Source organism: Lissotriton vulgaris, unplaced genomic scaffold (genome assembly GCF_964263255.1).
Source record: "Lissotriton vulgaris unplaced genomic scaffold, aLisVul1.2 SCAFFOLD_3438, whole genome shotgun sequence".
Taxonomy (NCBI): domain Eukaryota; kingdom Metazoa; phylum Chordata; class Amphibia; order Caudata; family Salamandridae; genus Lissotriton; species Lissotriton vulgaris.
In genome coordinates, this window is record NW_028244574.1 from 7,644 (window position 1) to 29,285 (window position 21,642).

Here is a 21,642-nt window from a genome sequence, read left to right on the forward strand (position 1 = left end):
AGGGACAATTTGCTTTTATTTTACTTCATACATTGCATTTAAGGAATCGCAAAATTTGCGATTCCTTGAATGCAATCGCAAAATAAGGAATCAAAAATTTTGCGATTCCTTATTTTGCACCCAAATTCCATTTTGCGCAAATGAGTTCGCAAACGCCGAAATTCTGTGAATTTCGGCGTTTGCGAACCCATTTGGCCTTGATACATATGGCCCATAGTCTCTTGTACGTTCTCCCCGCCGGTTCTACTTCCGTCCCGGCTGTTACTGGGCTATTTCTTTTTTAACTCTGCTATTTCTATCTTATGTCGGCCGATCAACCTCAAGTGTGTGTTCATAATCATGGTGCTGCTCTCTATTCTGACATTTCTCCTTTCTAAGTTGGAATCAGCTTCCAGTTGATTCTGGGTATTGTCAGTCTCTTAGCAAGTACACTCTGTTACTTCATCTGTCTTCACGAGCACCCGTATGACCCAGAAGTCTTTCTCAATGTGGACGGTCACAACCTGCCACGACTGCCCGTGTTGAGAAAATCTTGCCGGGTGATGTTCTAGTACCCGGAAATCGCACCAGAGGACTCAATCAATCAATCAGGAGTTTGTTAAAGCGCGACTACTCACCCGTAGGGGTCTCAAGGCGCTAGTGTGCAGGTTCCATTCCATCAAGGGGGGGGTCTGTCGAAGAGCCAGGTTTTGAGGTTTCTTGCGAAGATGGGGAGCGATGTTGTCTGTCTGAGGTGGAGCGGAAGGGCGTTCCATGCTTTGGCCGCGAGGAAGGAGAAGGAGCGGCCTCCCGATCTGGTCTTTCTGGTGCAGGGGACCACGGTGTAGGAAAGCTGGGCTGATCGTAGGGTCCATTGGGGTGCGTGGAATTTGAGTCGGCTGTTCAGGTATGCTGGTCCGGTGCCGTGGAGGGCCTTGTGTGCGTGGGTGAGCATCTTCAAGTTGATTCTCGCCTCGACGGGGAGCCAGTGGAGTGTGCGCAGGTGCTGGGAGATGTGGCAGTGTTTTGGCAGGTTGAGGACCAGTCTTGCGGCGGCGTTCTGGATGTTCTGTAGCTTGCGGATGAGGTTTTTGTTTATTCCGGCGTAGAGTGTGTTGCCGTAGTCGAGTCTGCTGGTGACCAGGGCGTGAGTGACTGTCTTTCGGTGTTCGAGGGGGATCCATTTCAAGGTCTTACGAAGGAGGCGGAGGGTGTGGAAGCAGGAAGATGAGACAGAGTTGATCTGGCGGTCCATTTTGAGCTCAGAGTCCAGGATGATTCCCAGGTTGCGTGCGTGGTCTGTGGGGGTTGGCGGGTTTCCGAGGGTGGTGGGCCAGCAGGTGTCGCCCCAGGCGTCGGGGTTTGGGCCCATGATGTGTACTTCTGTTTTGTTGGTGTTTAGTTGTAGGCAGCTGTTTTTCATCCATTTGGCGACGGCTTCCATGCCTTCTCGAAAGTTGCGTCTGGGGGTGTTGGGCTCGTTGGGTAGGGAGAGGATGAGCTGGGTGTCTTCTGCGTATGACACGATGTTGAGTCCGTAGGTTCGGACGATGGGTGCAAGTGGAGACATGTAGACGTTGAAGAGCGTCGGGCTGAGGGAGGAGCCCTGGGGGACTCCGCAGGTGGTAGGTGTGGGGTCCGAGAGGAAAGGGGGGAGTCTGACCCGCTGCGTCCTGCCGGAGAGGAAGGAGCAGATCCAGTCGAGGGCCTTGTCCTGGATTCCTGCATCGAAGAGTCTGCGTATTAGGGTGCGGTGGGAGACTGTGTCGAACGCCGCTGATAGGTTCGAGGAGGATGAGAGCTACTGTTTCTCCTTTGTCCAGTAAGGTGCGGATGTCGTCTGTTGCGGCGAGGAGGGCGGTTTCCGTACTGTGTTTTTTTCTGAAGCCGGATTGGGAGGAGTCGAGGATGTTGTGTTCTTCAATGAATGTGGCGAGTTGGCTGTTGATGGCTTTCTCGATTACTTTTGCTGGGAACGGGAGCAAGGAGATGGGTCTGTAGTTTTTGAGGTCGGTGGGGTCCGCCGAGGGTTTCTTTAGGAGGGGGTTGACCTCGGCGTCTTTCCAGTCGTCGGGGAACGAGGCGGTCGCCAGGGAGCGGTTGATGGTTTGGCGGAGCATGGGTGCGAGGGTGTTGGCGGCTCTGTTGAAGATGTGGTGGGGGCAGGGGTCCGTGGGGTCCCCTGAGTGGATTGACTTCATTGTCTTCAGTGTGTCTTCGGTGGTGAGGGCTGTCCAGTTATCAATCGCTGGTTTCCGGGTGTCGGGGGTGGTTGGTGAGGGTTCAGTGTGTTGGTTGTCTTCGTCGAAGTTGTCGTAGATGCTCTTGATTTTGTGGTGGAAAAAGATGCTGAGTTTGTCGCAGAGGTCTTGTGAGGGAGGGATGTCGGTAGACTCGCTGGTGGGTTGGGCGAACTCCTTGATGATGCTGAAGAGTTCCTTGCTGTTGTGTGCGTGGGTGGAGATTCTGTCTTCAATCGCTTTTTTCCTCGTTTCTCTGATGAGTTGATGGTGGGCGTTGGTGGCGGCTCTGAAGATGTTGTGGGCTTCTGTGGATTTGGTGTTTCTCCAGGCCTTTTCGAGGCGGCGGCATGTGCACCTGGACTCTCGAAGTTCGGTGGTAAACCATCTGGCTTTCTTGGCACGGGTATTGTTGTTTTTCTTGAGGAGGGCTATGGTGTTGGTGCTGTCCGAGATCCATCTATGCAGGGTTCGGGCTGCGGTGTTGGGGTCGTCGTTTTCCGCGATGGTTGGGGTGGAGTTGTTGAGTGAGGAGGTGAGCTGGTCATCAGTGATTTTGGTCCAGTTCCTTTGTGAAAGCAGGTGCTGGTGTCTGTGGATGGTGGGTGTTCTGAAGGTGAAGTGGACGCAACGATGGTCGGTCCATGGGAGTTCGGTGGTGTGGCTGAAGGTGATGGAGTTTCCTGTAGTGAAGAGGGGGTCGAGGGTGTGTCCTGCTGAGTGCGTGGGCTCGGTCACAATCTGGCGGAGTCCAATGTTGTGGACTCAAATTCTTGCTCACCAACTTAACACTGGCAAGCCGCGTGTGAGAAAAAACGTTATCACGTGACGGTTGGGACGGTTGAGTTTTATGGGAACTCCGTGATACAAGTGTAAGGTGGAGTGGGCAAAACCCAGAAAATTCTGCCAGTGGAGCGGAGTTTTTCGCTCACCCCTGTTCCTAACACAGACTGACACTTGCCATGCAAATGGAAGTAAATGCCGCTGCTCAACACTCTCTGAGTCTTCTCCACTCTGGGCCTGCAGTCATTTCAGAAAATCTGGCACCATAAGCACCAAGAGAAACTTGAGTAGTACCAAGGCGCTTCCATTACAAATGTCAGCATTCTATGAACTATGGATAGGTGACAGATTGTACTCAGTACCACCTCTTCTAAGCTGACAGGGGTACACATCTTCTGTCTACTAAGCACTCATTTATCTGGTTGGAACACAAGCATAACTTGCAGCGCTTGTAATTTAAAATTATCTTTAGAAATCCGTTCTTCACTAACTTCAAAATGTTTTCCCTAGTTTATCTGTATTTCTACACCATGATGGAACAATTTTCAGAGTGGGCATGCTGCTATGAGTGCTACATCACTGAAGTCAACAAGAAATGTGAAAAATTCAAGTGTCACACTAAGAAAAAGAGTATAAAATGAGCTACTCCAATTCAGCAGGAGAGTGATAATGGTGTGGGATGTAGAGGGTGGTTCATTTTGGAGTGCACTGTTGCAAATATATTATCAAAGCATGGTGTGCCCTTGCAATGTCTAATACAGACAGCACATTTCCCATTTATTTCACAACACAATTTGTGCACACACGCTATGTAACTGAAAAAAAAATATATAGGGCACAAATGTTAAGTAATGTGTGGGATTTTAGTGAGTATTTGTCATTTGCACATCACCAAGTAGAGTCTTGGTTTGCTTTGATCCTAATAAAATCTTTCTTTCCATTACACTTCAGAATTACAAAATCATGTGCTTCATTTGTGTCTAATGCTGATATGTTTTGAAGTATTTGAACAGTTCATTTACAGGTATTCACAGCCTGTCCTTTCACGCTGCCCGCAGGCAAGTAAGATTGTAAGATAGTTCACATAATTCACCTTACAAAATCCTCCCACTTTGCAGTCAGAGAATGAAAAGTAAATGCAAATCCCCATTTTAAAAGAATAAGCACCAATTTGTCAGAAGACAGCCTGATCTGTGAGCTCTGTCATTTAACACACAGAAAATTTGAAAAGATAACAAAACTATTTAATGGCATCTTTGTTGGTCATTCACTTTATGAATTACAGCAAGGTTATTTTGGGGGGTGCCGCAGCACCCTCAGAACCCCTACGCCCAGCACCTATGCGGCCATGTAAAACATAAATTGTGGACTTTGATTTCGCCAGGTGAATGTGGTGTAATTTACTCAAGCATGATGTCTGAGAAAAACCGCAGGGTGGGGTAATTCGCTAATGACTCGGAAACCTGGATGCACTGATGGCCCCCCTCTCCTAAATAAGTCTTTAATACTTACAAGCACTTGGGTGCCACACTTATCGAACGGCATGGTGATGACAGACCACTGACCCTCCCTTCGAGCTTGGCACTCTGGGCTGTTGAGGTGGACATCGTGAATCGATAGTTCAGCATCGGTGACCAAGCTGAGGGGGAGGCGGTATTCAGCGTGGTGGGAGAGGCAAGTCAGTTCAGGCTCTTCTTCAGGATCCTCAGGCTCTTCTGGTCCTGGAAAAGATTAGAAGAGTGTCCTCGTCTGTGACTGCACCGTATTGTATTGCAACATTTATATAGTTCTCTTGTGGGGCACTGAAGCACTTTCCTACATGGATAGCACACTACAGAATGTAAGGTATTTGGTTTGAAGTGAGTTGTCTTTGTTTTGATTCTGTGTGGGAAGTGTTTCCATGTTGTGTGTGAGTAACACTGTGGTGCGGTTATCGCCAGCCGTGGACGCTGCAGGTAAGTGCAGCGGTCCGGATGGGGGGGATTTCGAGAGACGATCACAAGGGACAATTTAAGAAATAATTCATTTTCCCGTGTGGTCATCTCTCGGAATCCACCCTCACCTGGCCCCACCGATCTTACTTGCAGTGGCCGCGGCTGGTTATTGTGTTATGGGATGCAGCGCTTAGTCGCATAATGGATGAAGATGTGTGAAGGTAGGTGCCCAGTTTATGGTTTTCAGCAAGCTGGCAGCATAAAATAGTTCTGCAGGACTCTTTATGGTATTTTTAAGGTTCAGAGCCCAATTAACTGGTTACTGCACTGGGCTGTCAATTCTGAGATATGTTGTATAAAGTTTGTGGTCCTGAGCAAGTAAAGGCTATTCCAAGGAGGTTACACTGTTGGGTATAAAGAAAAGGGAGGGTGAAAGGTAAAAAAAAAGAACACTGATGGGCAGGGTTAAGAGAACGTGCTCATGTGGTCGCCCCTAAGTCAACATTCAAAAATATGTGGGGGCGTGGCCAACCGAGCTGCGAGATGGCCGCTTCCTAGCGAGCTCCGCCGGCTAGGGTATAAAATCCTGAATTAATCCTTCAAAAGTACTGCTGTGGAGGAATAACTGCTCAACACTGTATCGCGGCAACACGGGGCACAAACCAACCGCTGCAGGACCGGAGAAAAATGCTGCAGAAGACGTGCTGGGGCCGCTGAAGCTAGTGCCGGCTACACCGCAGGCAGCGGTCCGCTAGAGGTGACAGTGCGGGCGGTCCGCGCTGAATTCCAGTCCGGGGTTGATAAGGCCTCAAAATCGTCTGTAAGACGCAGCGGAGACCGACGCAGAGCTGCGAGTGTGGTGATAACTGCGGAAGGCAGACACATCGACATATACTGTGCACCGACGGGGCCTACGCGACGGCCCAGGTACGCAAATTGGGTGAAAATATCGCGCATTACAGAGGAGCTAACACCGGGGGCTTTCACGTGGACGGCGAGAGGCGGTAGCGGGGCACCAGAAGTGCCGAGAGGGCCACAACTGGCGCCCACAGGCCTGTTAAAGACTAAAACTCGGGCCAAAGACTTGACATGAGGCAGTAGTTGCTGAGGCCTGCTACAGCGCGTAGTACATCGGGGGATCTACGGCCGGGGTGCAGGCGCACAGACAAAGCTGGGCCAACCTCGTCATTATATGCTTCTGTTATACGGCGTTTGTGTCGTTTGCAACATAGGTGCTGCACAGCATTACCAAAGAAGCGTCAGGGGCCCTCAGCGTATAATGCCAACACCTGCCGTGTTGTTATATGACTCGCTGTGTTGCAGAGCCTCCTCCTAATAGGCGCAGCGGCCCATCATTCCATCTGGCGCCTGTGCAGGTGACTCTCCCAACTGCTCCATTTAATACTCTGCGCAGTGGATACAGCCCCGCATTGATTGTGGCGTGGGGGAAAGGCGAGCCGCCACTGCCTTCTTAAAAAGGACAGATCTGCATGCCCAGAAGTGCGGATAGAGGCTGAGGTACTATCCTGGGTGGCCGCGGAGGTGTGGGTGACGATACGGTGGGCACCACAGGTAATGTCCCAGAACCCCTGAAATATCGATAGGGGTAACAAGCCTCTTGCCACAGATCCGCTATTTGGTTGGACACTCTGCCAAGGTGCCAAGCCTCCATTCTGTACGGGACACGGCCATGCGCGTCTGATGTAATCTGGGTTCTCATGAGGTGTTTGACGAGACAGCGGCTGTATTCCCCCAACGCCAAGCATTTAATTCTGTACCACGGCTCCAGCTTTCTGTGGGAGTGGAGCAGCCTGAGCTGGTCTTGCTCACAAAAGTCTTTCAAGTGCCTAGACGTGACATCGGTGGGTAGGGCGCTGTGATGTTCCAATGATAAGGACTCCGGGCGGCTTGAGGGGGACCTCGGGTGTGTTCCTTAGTTGATAATCCTATACATACCTGGGTGTAGGCCGAGGAGCGATTCTGTCCTGATCAGCAACCACCTGCTAATACGCCCTAAACTCTTACATCCAGAGAAAACAATGGGGAAGCCGGACGCAAAGCAACCGAAGATGACATTTGAGAATAAAAGAAACACCAGACAAACCGAGCAAGACCAAGATACATCTGAGGCGATGACTCAAAATGACACTGCGGGTGGACAAGGGGAAGACCTTCGATCCCTTATGTAGGAGATGAGATCTAACCTGAAAAATATTGACGCAAAATTAGATACCTTGACCTCCCAACTGGACTCTGTATGAACTCAAGTATCTACACACAAGACGAGGCTGGACTGCCTTGAGAATAGGCAGACCGAATTCCACGAATTCAGGGCTGAAACGAAGGAACAACTCTTACATATGGACAAATTGCTGTCGGTGATCAGGGAAAAGAACGATGATTTGGAGGCAAGATCACGACGCAATAACCTCCTTGGAATTCCTGACACCACGGCTATACCAAAAATGGAGACGTACATTGCAGACCTTCTACATGAACTATTCGATCCACACTTGTCCCAGGTGTTTGTTGTAGAACGTGCGCACAGGGCGCTTGGCCCTAAACCACCAGTGGGAGGAACACCGAGGCCCATCCTGGCAAAACTGTTAAATTATCAGGATAGAGGCCTGATATTGAGTCTGGCAAGAGAGAAGGGACAGGTAACGCATAAGGGGAACAATATTTCCTTTTACCCTGCTTTTACCCCAGCGGTACAAGCTGCTCGAAGAGAGTTCCTTCCAGCTAAACGCCTTCTACGACAGGCGGAAATTCCCTACTCTCTTTTATATTCAGCGAAACTCAAAGTGTCTCATGATGGTTAGGCCCATTTATTTGCAGATGCTAAATCGGCCCTTAAATTTGCTAAACATGTATGTAAGTCAAACCCGGGCTCTGCGGCGCCGAGCAAAGCTGCTGTGGCTGGCAATGATAACCTTAGCGATAATGATTGATGGTATTTAGGCACAGTGTTAAACCTAATGTTTGCTATATTCCTTAACATGTGGTATCGCATTTAAATGTGCTTGCTTATGGTTAGACATCCGAGATGTTATGCGTAGTGTTTATCGCCCTTAAAACAATGCTAATGCGCTAAAACAGGGAAATCCATGCTACATTTGGTTAATAAGGTGGCATGTTTTTGCCACCTGTCTGTTCACAGTGACCTCCACGGGCATGCTTAAAAGACTCCCTGGCCACCCTGTATCTACAGGGGTGTATGCCGGCGGTTTCATGCCCCCACGGGAAGTCTCCCTATGTTTGCTATATCCAGGTTTCGAATTGGGGTGGGGGGGATTTGTCTCAACCTAATTGGGGGGTTGGAGTGGGGGGGGGACAGGTTTGTGGGTTGGTTGGTATGCACTGATGTATATGCTTTTTGTATATCCCTGGGTCACGTTGGGACATGTCCATTATGCAGATGTGTCTCTGTTTTTCTCTATTACTACAACACATCACCTCTTGGGGAGCGTAGAGTAACATTTAACATCCTCACATGGAATATTAGAGGACTCAATGTTGGCAGGAAAGCCAGGCTAGTTCATGCATATTTAACAAGGCACAACATAGATATTTGCTTTCTGCAAAAAACACACCTGAATGTTAGGCCATCGCACAAGTTGAAACATGCTAGATGGGCAGGGGTACACTCTGCAATATATTCAAACTATGCACGGGGTGTCGCTGTCCTTATCAGAAGAGGATTAGACTGGAAGATGACCGCTGAGTACATAGACCCTGAGGGACGATATCTTATTTTACATGGAAAGCTGGGAGTTACTCCAATGGTCTTTGCGGCAGTGTACGAGGGAGAAGGCACACGCTGCTCGTGATCGAAAACTGATGGGTTGTGGACAGTGAATAAATACGTCTTTGGTGACCCCCTGATCATGATGCACAGAAGGATTTGATTGCTATCCTTCATAATAAGGCCATTTATGCCCTGCACATTTGATGTCCTGAAAATAAAAAATTGAAAAAAAAGGGATTTGACTACGGCTACACATAATAAGGCCGTTAATGCCATTCACAGCTGAAATTTTGAAAACGCATAATATAAAAAGTCCTGAGAGAAAAACCTTGAAAAAAATACGTAGGAATACCTTTCGCCCTGAAGAAGTCCTACGGACGAAGCGCGTTGGCTACGTTTTTTTACTTGAAGATTGTCAATAAAAGCAGGAAAAGAACTTTAAGTCCTACTGAAGTATTTTCTTTCGGACTATTGTATTGAATGTTATTGTCAAATGCACACTGTGTGGGGTGCTGAACCATTTTGTTGTTTTGAATTATGTTGGAAGTCTAGGGGTATATGACTTCAGGTTATTAGCACCCACAACAAATCTACTGGACCATAATAGATTGGATAAAGTGCAGCTTTTTTGGCCCGATACCCCTGTTCTAGTGTTTTGAATAAATATGTGTGTAGTTTGTGTACAGTTATGTCAGTCTCACTCAGTTGTTGCCAGTTCCTTCATGACTTTGGTCCTGGATTAGATCTTGGTGGATGGGTTACTCCATCACAAAGGTGACGGATATCCCGTCTGCGAAAATGTACATCTCATAGGCTATAATGGGATTCATATTTCAGTAGACGGGATATCCGTCACCGTTGTGATGGAGTATCCCATCCGCTGAGATCTAAATCAGGTCCTTTGTTTTTTATGAACTATCACATCTTTTTTAGGCAAAAGCCTCAGTCTGTCCTTGTTCTTTTGGGGTTGTGGCCTCCAGAGCTTGACAGTCGTCTCCATCTTCTGCTGGCGGGGTTCCATTGGCGGGTTCCCTTCTTCTTCCTCCTGGTAGAACCTCTCCCTGTGGTCACCCCAGCCTCCCTCTTGCACCACACGCTGCAGCGTGAGAAATGTGGGGTCACTGAAGGAGTTAAAGCCAAGATCCCGCTGCAGTGTCTTAACCCCTAATACTTTGTCTCACCGGCTTTTCACTTGTCTCCTCCGGCTATCAATTGCCATATCTTTGACTCCTCTTCCAAATTCTTCAAAGTGCCTCTACTTTACCAGACTCTCTATGTTCTTAGATTAATAAGAACAAGAATAGGCCATGCTCTGCCCTACTCCCTGGGGCATTTATAATATACCCACCTAGACCTACCACTGCATAGCGTACTGGCCTCTTCAATATGCATAGAGGCTTGTGGCTATACCCACAACAAAATTCGCATACATCGAGAAAATTCATTGTAAACTGCATAAATTATGGTCTTCATGGTATGTATGTAGGTTACTAAGGCACACAGAGCATACACTGAAATGCATGTTCTGCACACTGAGACACATACAATCTATACCCCAAGCATAACCTGAACCGAGTTAATACCGAAGCCGGTTGAAATATAGACATTATATAATGAGTTCCACATATTGTACCAATATGCATAAGATATATACTCATAGATCCTATACAAAATATGTTGGAGTGCATATGTGATGGAATTAGGAATTGCTTAGGCTAAAAAATTTAAGAAAATTGTTTTTACCCTACCAATGAACTCCTTGGGGTCTCTGATTGCCTGAGGTGCATCAGTGCATTTAATTCCCTCTTCTCAAGACCTGTCTGACATCTTGACCCAATCTAGTACTTTTCAATGTGTGACATTGTACATTAAAGCTCAGTTCTTGCTACATTGTGTTGGCAGCCCATGTCCTTCTAATTCTAAATCTGTATACCTGCCACTGCCCAAAAATCCATGTGCGTTACGGGCAGTCCAATGCCCTGCCCCATCCGTATATCTAAAATGGAAGCTCGAGTCCTGGGCAATGCAATTAAAAAAGTTATCCACCTTGGGTATCTTTATAAAGTTGTACAAAATTGAAACATCCTATATAAAATAGTTTTTTCCAGGATAAAAACAAGCAAAATGTTTTCTGTAGGAGAATTGTTGTGTAAAAAAATTATTTTCAGGAAAATTAACCCTAAAATCTATTTTGATTGAAATTGAATTCATATTTGAGTGTTGCAAAGATGGATATCTTTGCATGTTTATGAATCTTTTAACTTTGCCCAAGAAATTCGAATTATCCCTAGTAAGAATGTGGGCACGTGTTGCTAGGTGAATGAGGTTAGCATTTGTTTCTTATATTTATTTCCCTTTGAATGGCAAGCAAACATGCCAAACATCATGGAAAATCTCAAAGAATTTCTAGAGACCCCTCCACAGTTTTTTACGAGACTAAAATACAATTATAAAGGCACACTTTTCCTCAAATCAAACCTACCCAAAAAGAAAGATGTAATGAATACAAAATAGTAGAATACCTGAAAAGAAGCCAAGTGAATATCCATAGCTTATAAAATTTTCCACTCCGTAAACATAAATCATAAACTTCTCCGACTGATGATATATTTCATGTTGTCCTCCTTTTTTTCCAAGCATCACTTCCCAACCAGTGAAACCTTCCAGGTGTCGGACGGTCACTACATTATCACTCAGCGGTCTGTGGTCCAGCAGAAACTCCGATAACGAGGAGGACGGAGACACAATAAAAAGGTAGTTGTAATAAAAGTCTTGTGTGACAAACTTGTAGTATCTCCTTGAGAAGTTGTTTGGTGGGACGATTGCTATAAAAGGATCGAATTTGAATTTTAGAGCAGTCCGGCTCCCTTGGAAGAGGTAGGTGACCATGATGGACTCAGAGGAGTTCACAAGAATCCCATCGCCTAGGTTCAGCCTGACATTGGAACCAGGCTCAAGGCGATAATGTTCCATGGTTCCTCCGGGATGATGAATGTCCACAGTTGTGTTTGACCTGGCGGCAAGGATATAAATCTTGTCTTTCTCTTTCTTAGACATCAGTGGGAATGTGACAAAGGTTTGTCCCCAGCTTTCAACAGGAAATAGCTGCTCAACGAGAATGTCACATCCTCCAGACAGTTCACACCAGTAGCACTTGTTACCACTGAAAACTGCCACTGGTGTTGAAGATGTGACTCTTGTACCAGTTAAATCGCTTTCACTTCCAAGAAGAAGAACCTGTTGGGGACCCAGGAGAAAGGAGAAGGTCTGCATGTTGGTGTATGTGGTTCCATTGAAGGACAAGGCGCCGACAACTGTGACCGAAACCTGAGTCTCAAAGTCTTCGCCATTGCCAACAGCAAATTGGTTCTTGTGACCAGCACCGGGAGTAAAAATATAGTACTCGGTACCCAGTTCCTGTCTAGAGAGACAGGCCATAGCATCTGCCGTCATGGGAGCATAATTGAAAGCAATGACAGAAATGTCCGCGTCTGAGCTCACCGTCAATAGTTTGGTCGATAGCTCGCCTTGCTTTAGCATGTACATTGATGCCACTTTCACCTCTATGGTGCTGTTCTTCGCCAGTAGCACCATCTCGCTGTAGGGTGGATTGGGCACCGTGATGTGCACTGTGCAAGGTGTATCATAGCTGCTCAGCTGTAGTGCAAGGTGGGCTGGACTTTCAAGTGTGTCCATAAAGACAACAAAGAATGTTCTTCCTAGGGTGGAAAAAGAATAAGAGACATTTTACTAAGTTGATAATTATCATTGTGAACTTTCTGATTACTTACAAATATGCAGTTTCTATTTTTGCAGACTCTGCATAATGTAGAAAATGATCACAAACTGAGCTCAAACAGATATGGAGAGGGTTGATGGGAAAAAAGGTCTTGCAACTATGTGGACTCTTTTAGGGGACTCAGTATGAGATCGACTGTTTCACCCAGAGCACAACTCTGGGAGAATACTGTGACTTACTATTCTAAGTGCCTCCTGGCAAACAATTATTGAGTCCACAAACAAAAACCCATTATTTTCAGGCCTCAAAACACCAGAACCTTTCACAGATGCAAAGAATGTGGGCGACTACAGTCGGACCCTTGCGTACACCCTGCAGCAATATGGGAGGAGCAGATAATGCCCCTCCCTCAAGCTCAAGCATGCACTGCATCGCTACCCCCCAAACCACCTCCCACACCCATCAACCCTCCTTCTGACACTTTCTGAATGCTCACTGCAGGCAGAAAATCACTGCTGCCCCCACCCCCCATCCCCACATGACAGAAGATCTGGTATCTCAGATATGTCCAATTATTCCTCATTCTAGGGGGAAAAGTGTGACTTGCCAGAATTTGGTGTGGGGATACTAGCCAGAATTATAGATGTTGCCCCCCCCACCACCATATCCATGCACCAATTATTTGGCAACACAAGGACCTAGGTTTGCAGCAGAGGCTTAGGTGGTATCACCACCGTTATAAAACAGTGTCTACCCAAAGCCATTTGAGTGTTGTCATAAGCTTCCCACCACCCCTGCTGCTAGAACCTTTTCCGAGGCATTCACCACTCATACCGTGAAGAGCACCTCCATGCTACTCCTGAAAGCTGTCGTCTTTCATTACCCACTTGTTCTAAATCAGGCAGTCCAATGTGGATCCACACAGCCTGAGCAAATTCAACCTTCTTAGTATCAGCCCGTAGTACGTAAATTAACTTGGCAAAGGTTGTGTATACGGGTAGTCCACAAAACTGTCATGCATCATGAACTACAGGACCCTTATTGGTCATTCTATAAACACACCCCTCACGCCTACCTGCACATAACACGTTTATTTGTCACTCATACATCCAACTTTCGAAATCTTTTCTTGATGCTGAATTACAGATGTCTACTGCTGACCAAATGTATGTCAGTCATTTTATCATCCATACAGAATGAAAGGGTGAGTAGGCCCAACAGGATTTCAACCTGTGACTATGAATTCAAACATAGATCCCTGATATGTTCTTATGTTAGCTAAAGCTGTAGGCCTGAAATGCAACCCCTGACAACTCGCACTTTAGGATTAATGTTCTGAATTTCATATACACTGTGGAAGCTGTTCTTTCTCATCTTTTGCATTACAGGCATTCTTTAGGCATAATAATGTGTTTGTTTCAGCAGCTAGGCAAGGAGAGAAGAAGTTACAATCCTATAACTTGGAGGTGATAAAGGAAAGAAGTTGGTTTCACACGGGAGAAGCACGAAAACCAAGGAAGAATTGTTGCCAGGGATGTACATGGAGAACACTGCTGAAGCGTAAGCTCATGACTGTACCCATTGTGGAGTGTGTGCGAGAGGTGCACAATGGGAAATTAACAGGGGATAACTGTTGTTGGAATTGGGGATAGTGCCCACATCTCTTTGCCTTTGGAGAGGGAGCATCTCAGAACAAGCTCTTCCTCTTGTCATAGTGGCTTTATTCTGCTTGACTCATCTTAACGGTGGAGGGACTTCTTTGGAAGACTCCATGACTGATACTTTTCCTCTTGATTCGAAACGCTTACTTATTAACGTAGGGATGTCATCTTAGTGATCGAGTAGGGATCGAAGTTAATACTTTTATTCAACAAGCCTCGATCCAGGGGCATTTGGACTCTTGCTTCTTGATTGTCTCTATCTTCCTTCCCGAGTTAATCGTTTTGCTAATGTTGCCCCGTCTGAATTGGGTGCATAGATTTGATTTTATGCTGTTTCCGTTGTATTTCTATACCCTTGTGTTGATGTGTGTTTATGTTCAGTTATTTTTGGCTATGAACTAAATCTAATTAACCTTCCTAAATTGTCATTTGGTAATTATTTATCAGGAAACGGTGTTTCTAAGTTGAGTGTGCATTAATGATTTTCTCACCTTCACACTTTCATGCTGCTTAAAAGACCCATCGGAGTGTGTCTCTAGATATTTTCCAGAACGACTAAATGGCCCTTTCAGTTGGTAGCAGAGTAGGATGGTTTGCACATGATTTAAGAGGTGAATCTAGAATTGGTTTAGCATAGGTGCAGCCTAGAACGCCAAAAGCCCTGAACCAGAGCCTAGTTATCGAGAATGGAAGGCGACAAATCCGGCGGAGACCAACTGAGTTTGACAGTGCGGCGAAATCAGCTGCGGAAGTTAGTATTAACAGGATGTGTGTAGAATGTTAAATTCCGGGAATGGCTGTGTGATATTTTGTTTACGGAGTTAGAGGGAAAATTGAGTGAATGTGGTTTTGGGTCGGATGTGGCCGAAGGTTCGAGATTTTAGTTGCTGGTCTCGCAGTGGCCTAAGATCCCGGGACATTGGAAGGTGTAGAAGACACAGCAATTCTGATTGTCTGACTGTAGAATTGAGGAATTGTCATGAGATGTCATCGGTAGTTCCACTTAAAGACAGGGAACTTTGACTGAATGGGACGTATGGGAATCGTCTAGTGGACCTTGTGTACAGGGGTCAAATCTAATGATTTGGGTGACACATGCTGGTCGAGGGTCACTGGGTGCGAATGCTCTTGAGTGGTTGACTTCTATCGATCTTTTAGAATGGCAGACAATTATGGACTTAAGATGATTGTGCGAGTGTATGCGTGCGGAGAAATTGTGAAGGAGGGTGAGTTGCTGCAAGGAGTGAGAGTGACGTCAGACTGTGCCGTGCTGTGATAGGTTGGTTGGTGTAACACCACGCTGGGATTGGTTGGTGGTCATTGGAAATACTCTGTGGCTGGCAGAGATAATTTCGCCATATCAATTGAACAAGAATTGCATTTTTGTGGGGAAAGTTCAGAAAGTGTCAGAAATCATGCAATACTTTAAGGTGTTACGAGATCTTTTCAGAGGTGATAAAGGGGCTATTACTCGAGTGGGCAAAGAGGTGCCACCGGAGAACTCTCCAGCTCACAATATGGGGACAAAGGTTGGGCTCCATACTAGAATTTGGCTCCAAAAGTGACACAAAATCACTAAAATGGAGGGGAAATTGTCATTTCCATGCTTTGGCCCATTCAGGCTAGAGATATTGAACCAATTTAGGGGGACGATGTTTGCAATGTGACCTTTTCCCAGACCCACACAGTTTGAAACGTTAGATGGGTGAATGCGTGCAGCTTATGCTAAGCAGAGAGAGAAATTTCAAGGGAGAATGATGAAAACCATGAGAGTGTATCAGGATGAACAGTGGGATGCTAGGCTCAAGAGGTGGAGAGTGGAAACCATCGAGGGAGAGAGATTATATCCAGTGTTGGTAGGGGATAAAGAATTGCGAAACAGAGAAACGGGGAGAAGGGCACATGGGAGTGACAGCAGTGATATTGAAGACAGCTTATTGGATGCGTTGTTACCTGAACGTCCACCACTTTACAGTTTACAATCAGGAGGAGTGGGATGAAGTCTGGATGGCTCTGACAATGTGGGAGGTGTATCATCCCCAGTGGCTCCTGTTTCAGGGGTCGTGGGAATGATATCAGCAGGAACAAGGGGGACAGGAGTGTCCGTCTTGGGAGGTATGGAACCGATTGATGACAGCGCTACTTCACAGCTACCGGAACCTGTTACAGTACTAGTTACCATTGAACCTGTTGTTCCTGTTTATGACTCAGGCCCAACAGGAATCCTTAGCCAGAGACAGTCCATGCAAGTGGAAGGGACTTATTTGGCAAGAACAGGGAGTGCAAATATGGGTTTCCGTTCTGTAGGGCTTATGGAATCCAGTACTCCCCTAGCGACTACCGCCGATCCTTCTGGAGTACAGATTGGTTCAAGCACAGTAAGATCTGTACCTATGGTAAGCACCAGCTTAGATCAGCACATATGGGATACTCCTGTGAGAGGACATAGCAGTATGCCTCAAGAAGCAAGTACAAGTCAGAGGACATCTGAGAACCAGCACATCTTAGACGTAGAGGACGTAGAGTCAATTGTTGAGGGACCATAATAACAGCAAAGAGAGCCAGAATAGTAAGTTGAGTCAGGACACCATCAAGTCCGCAATGAAGGTGAAGCTAGTGGATGTGGTGAGAATGAAGGCGGAATTTGAGGAAATCATTGGTGGGAGTCTACCTCTAGACAGAATAGTGATCTATGAGCATCATGAATTGCTGTTTATGGCTAAGGATGTCACCTGAAGGGCAAGGCAAGCCCTTGAGAAGTTGTCGGATCTGGCTCAGGGGTATGAAGGCATTGCAGTGAAATCACAGGCTTACCTACAGTGACCAAGAGTTAGAGGATATGAGAGTGACTGGATTGAGGACGCACATACGGGAACTGGTAATAGGTATCAGGACTTGGAGTATGCTGGATAAGTGGGAAGAGAGGTGGTCAAGGAAGAAGAGTGCATGAAAGATAAAAGGAGAGATGCCTCCTTCCAGAGGGGGAATGCAGGGAATAGAGGCATACCCATTGCGAGAAGTGCCTAGCAGTGTGTATGTAAATGGCCCTTGGATTCGGGGTGCTCTTGCTGCGTTCACTGATTATTTTCCAAGACTAAGAGAGAAACCTTCTGAGTGGTATAAGCAAGTTGATCGATTTGTTAAGATCTTGTAAATGTTGTGGATTGATTTAAACACCTTGTTCAAAATTGTGGTTCCTTGTGATCTATGGTCTGCTTGTAAGATAGCTGTCAAGTGGCCTAGTGCTGAGCAAGAAAGGGACTCAGTAAATCATGGTCAGTCATGAAAAAGTAGGATCAGGTGATCATGTGGTTGTAGTCCAAAATAGCCCAGTAACACATTAATTGGGTCAAGATAGATGGAACGACCTAGGAGCCTAAGGAGTCGGTACACGCCTATTATGAAAGGCTGTTACAAGCCTTCAAGCTTTGCCGTGGGTTAGATACCCTTGACCCCAAAGACAAGGGACCATGTGTGTCCAAATGTATGACTGGATTGAGGCCGAAGATAAACCTCATGATCCAACAGCATCTGATCTGCTGGCAAAACAAATCCGTAGACAAAATCATACAGTATGCCAGGTACTGCAGTGATGAGGTAGAGTCCAAACATAGGAGGATAAAGGAGAAACTGATGTTAGTCAACATGCTTAATGCTCAGAAAGGAGAGTAGGTGCAGAGGATGGTGGGAGCTGTAACATATGGTCAGGGGAATGCCACAAGAGGCTTACAAGTACAACAGTTCGGAGGGTCAACTGGTCAGGGAAGAGTGATTGGTATCCCTATAGATCTGAAGACAGGGCTAGACTTTACCACCCTGAAGGAGTCCACTGCATGTCATTTTTCTGTCACAAGGTAAGGCACTAGAAGAGTGAGTGTCTCCTCAATCCTGCTAACCAAGAACAGGGAGGAGAACTCATCCTGATAGCAGATGGTGTGAACCAGTTACAGGCAGTGACCAGGCCAAGATCATTTAATGCAGGAGGGAATCAGAACCAATTAGTGCAAGTGCCACAGCTTCAGAAGAATTGCACAGGGTGATTGGACATACCACCAGATGCCCTTGATTTAGTCTCTGGACGGATTTGGTCTGGCCTCTCCTTATGGCAGTACCTGAGACAGGAGGAAGACTGTTCACTTGGCGCAGTCTTGGAGGTAGGCCAGAATGGATCCTACGTAGAAGCAGACATGGATGGTCATCCCATTATACACTTGATTGATACTAGTGCTACCCGTTCTACTGTGAGATCTGCAGTAACCCCAAACCTGCCCCTCTCTGGAAAATCGATCCAAGTTGTAGGAGTCGCTAATAAGAAGATGACAATTCCTTTGACGGAAGAAAGGCCATTGAAAATCGGGACCTTCCAGGATCACCGTCAGTTCGTGGTGTGTCATTCCAGCCCAGTGAGTTTATTAGGGCGTGAGCTGCTGTGCAAACTGAATTGTACCATCTACTACACACAAAAGGAAATTGAGTTGCAAATAAATTACAAAGACATTGTAGTGTAGTCCCTAAAGTACCCTATCATGCAGGACCTACGACGTTTACGGATAACATATACTGTGGGTCTGGTGGCAGAAAGACATTGTACACCCCCGCCCCATATATTAGCATATGGTTTGCATTAGCTAGCTCGCAGTGCCACTAGCCTCTCCAGCTATCAGAGAGATACGTTTTAGCAACCTCAGAACACAATAACCTCAGACTCGTGGAAACAATATTTTACTTTTCACCCAGTCACTCATGCCTGCTTGTTTTTACTCTCAGAGAGATACAGAGAAGAAACAGTCAAACGTACTTACAACAAGAATTTATTGTACATTGGTTCTTCTCATGTAGAATAAGTGCGCTGTTACGATTGTAACACAGTAGCAGAGATATAGAATCAGAAGTACAGTGAATAAAAAGGAATAGTATTGTTCTACCATTTTACAATAGTCATGAACCCATACATGAATATAAAATGCATTTATAGAATAAAGTGCGTACTCCTAAGATGCTTGACTAGATGTACCTAGGGGTACCTTGCATGTGAGTCGGTGCTTTAGAGCCTAAGCCTAAGAGCGTAAGAGCCAAGAATCCCACTAGGCTGTTAGTCGAACCCCATTACCTGAATAGTGAAACTGTGGGACTTCGTCCTGGACTTGAGCTGGACACCCCGCAAGAGATCGTCAGACCACAGTCAGCTGGAGCGATGGCTTTCCCGAGCTGCAGCGTCTCTGGTCAGTGTGTCGGCCTTGAAGTCTCAGGTTCCTCCTGCTTTCTGATAGCAAGAGGTGCTGTATTCATACAGTCTATGTACGTGTGTTTCCCATTGTTGAATTTGAATTTGAATTTAAAATATTTCTATAGCGCGACATTCACCAGACGGTTTCTTGGCGCTTTTGGGAACATGGACTGCAGAAGCAGAGGGATAAACAGAAATCGATTCAGAATTGAATTCACAGTGGAAAAGCTTGGCTGAACAGAAAAGTCTTCAAGCCCTTACGAAAGAAAGAATTGTTCAGTATAAGGATGACGTTGGGGATTAAACCTTGTGCGTCGATGGGAGAGGTGAAGTGTACCCCCTGGAGAGTGTACTCATCAATTATTCATATGCGCTAAGGATGACGTCTTAGCAATATCGATCTGGCAGAACCCACCCTCGTCATAGAACTATGTGAAAGCTTTAGTCCATAAAAGGCTGCAAACCTTATAAGGCGTGATGTCCGTATAAGGCATTCTGTCCTTAATTGGAGTTATGTCCTTATAAGGCTCGTTCAAATGAAATGACAGGAGCTTATGTAGGGAAAGTGTACAATGTTCCCTGGACCTATAGTAGGGTACCAATATGAAATATAACAACATTGCTTTCAAATTAGAAAACCAGAACCTTTCCACTACTGTGTTTCCCTTGCTGACAATGGAAGACATGCCACGAGATCTCAGAGACACTGTTTCAACAGTGGTGTGGGACTTTTCATGAGAGGAAATCAGATTGAATGGAGGCGTTGAGCCAGTCCGCATACAGGACAAGCCAAATGCAGAATTTGCAAGAACACCTCGGTATAATCTCACCCCAGAAACGGTGCTCGGTATTACACCTGTAATTGAGTCCAGGATCGCACAGGGCATCCTAAGGAGGTCGTACGAAGTCCATGCAACTCTCCTAATTTGTTTTGCAGAAACCTAGTGGAAAATATTGCATTGTTCAAGACCTCAGGAAAATTAACAGCATAGTGATCCCATGTTGTCCTGTGGCACCGAAGCCATCTGTGATCCTATTCCAGATTCCTTGTGAAGCAGCATGGTTTACAGTGATTGACCTCCGTCAGGCATTTTTCTGTATCCCATTGCGTGAGGAAAGCCAATTTTTATTCGATTTCCATCTAGAAAACCATTTCTTAGCATGGTGTCGTATCCCTTAAGGGTATACTGAAAGTCCAGCAAACCACACAAGATGATGGACAGAATGTTGCACATTGGTATTGCTGTTCGCCCCATGTGAGAAGGGTATGCCCAGATGTGGGTCCCGTACTCACTACGCCACTGGAGTCAAGCTATCCTGGCTGATGACGACTGATAGCCAGAAACCGGTCCTAGAATGCTTGATTTCGGTTCAGGGAAGACATGGCTTGGCAGTTCGGGCTGGATTGTTCCCATGAGGCACAGGGTCAAGACTGATTTGCAAATGGAAAAAAGCTCCCTAGCACACGTTATAGATTATTGTTTTTCTCAGTATACAAGTGTTTCCACCATTCGTCACTCTTGCATTCATAAATGATTCTTGTCCATAAGGTCCGGTAGATTCTTTTGAAGTTTTATTTCTGGAATTTCACAGCCAACACGTGTTTCGTCGTATTGGGAATGTAACCCACAACTTTCTCAAGGCTGCACATGTAAAAGAAAAGAACATAAAATATTGTTTTGGGGACTTATGACAAAGTCCTAATGTTTAGTGTTAGATATTCACACTGGTATAAGTCAATTATTATCCGGACTAAGCCATCGTTTTGCATTAGTACTGTGAATGGAAGGTCTGGGTGGTGGTTAGAAAATTATATACATTTGTAAAAAGGTGAAAAAATTCATATATTAACAATCAATTTACATTTGAAGTTTAACACATAATGTACCTCTGTTTTCCAGTAGGTCTATGAGCCCGATATAGAACGGAGAGACCAAGTGCTGTATTATTATTAGCCGTGGTTAGTGCTTCATATTGTAAACTTTACGGGTGTGGAAAGTGATGTAGTTTCAGTGGAGCGCTATAAATTCCATGGGTGTGAGAAGTGATATAGTTTCAGTGGAGCGCCGCATGCAAAATATCAGAATAGGAATTCGAATTCTGTGAAATACCTCATTCCTGAGTAAATCGGACGTATCTGTAAACATGATGATAATGAAAGAACCTGTCAGAGTAAATATAGACGTGCTATAGGTCTATTTAGTGCCATGATAAGTTACCTTATCATATTACTTACATATTATGCGGTGATAATTCCAACCCGCAATGGGTTTCTGTTGGGGCGTCTGTTAAGTACTGACCCTATCGGTAGAAAAAGCCAAGATGTGGCTT

The 21,642-nt window shown here is 45.8% G+C and overlaps 1 protein-coding gene across 1 annotated transcript in view; it reads right to left on the reverse strand.

Annotated features, from left to right (window-relative positions):
- Positions 1 to 4,514: 4,514 nt before the first annotated feature.
- Positions 4,515 to 21,642, reverse strand: part of LOC147667199 (IgGFc-binding protein-like) — a gene marked incomplete at its 3' end in the record, with an annotated part of 57,251 nt that continues 40,123 nt past the window's right edge. Inside the window, exons 3-4 of the mRNA XM_086948857.1 lie at positions 11,207 to 12,403; positions 4,515 to 4,723 (exon numbers count right to left, since the gene is read on the reverse strand). Coding sequence (XP_086804983.1) covers positions 4,515 to 4,723; positions 11,207 to 12,403 — 1,406 coding nt within the window. The remainder of the gene's footprint in view (positions 4,724 to 11,206; positions 12,404 to 21,642) is intronic.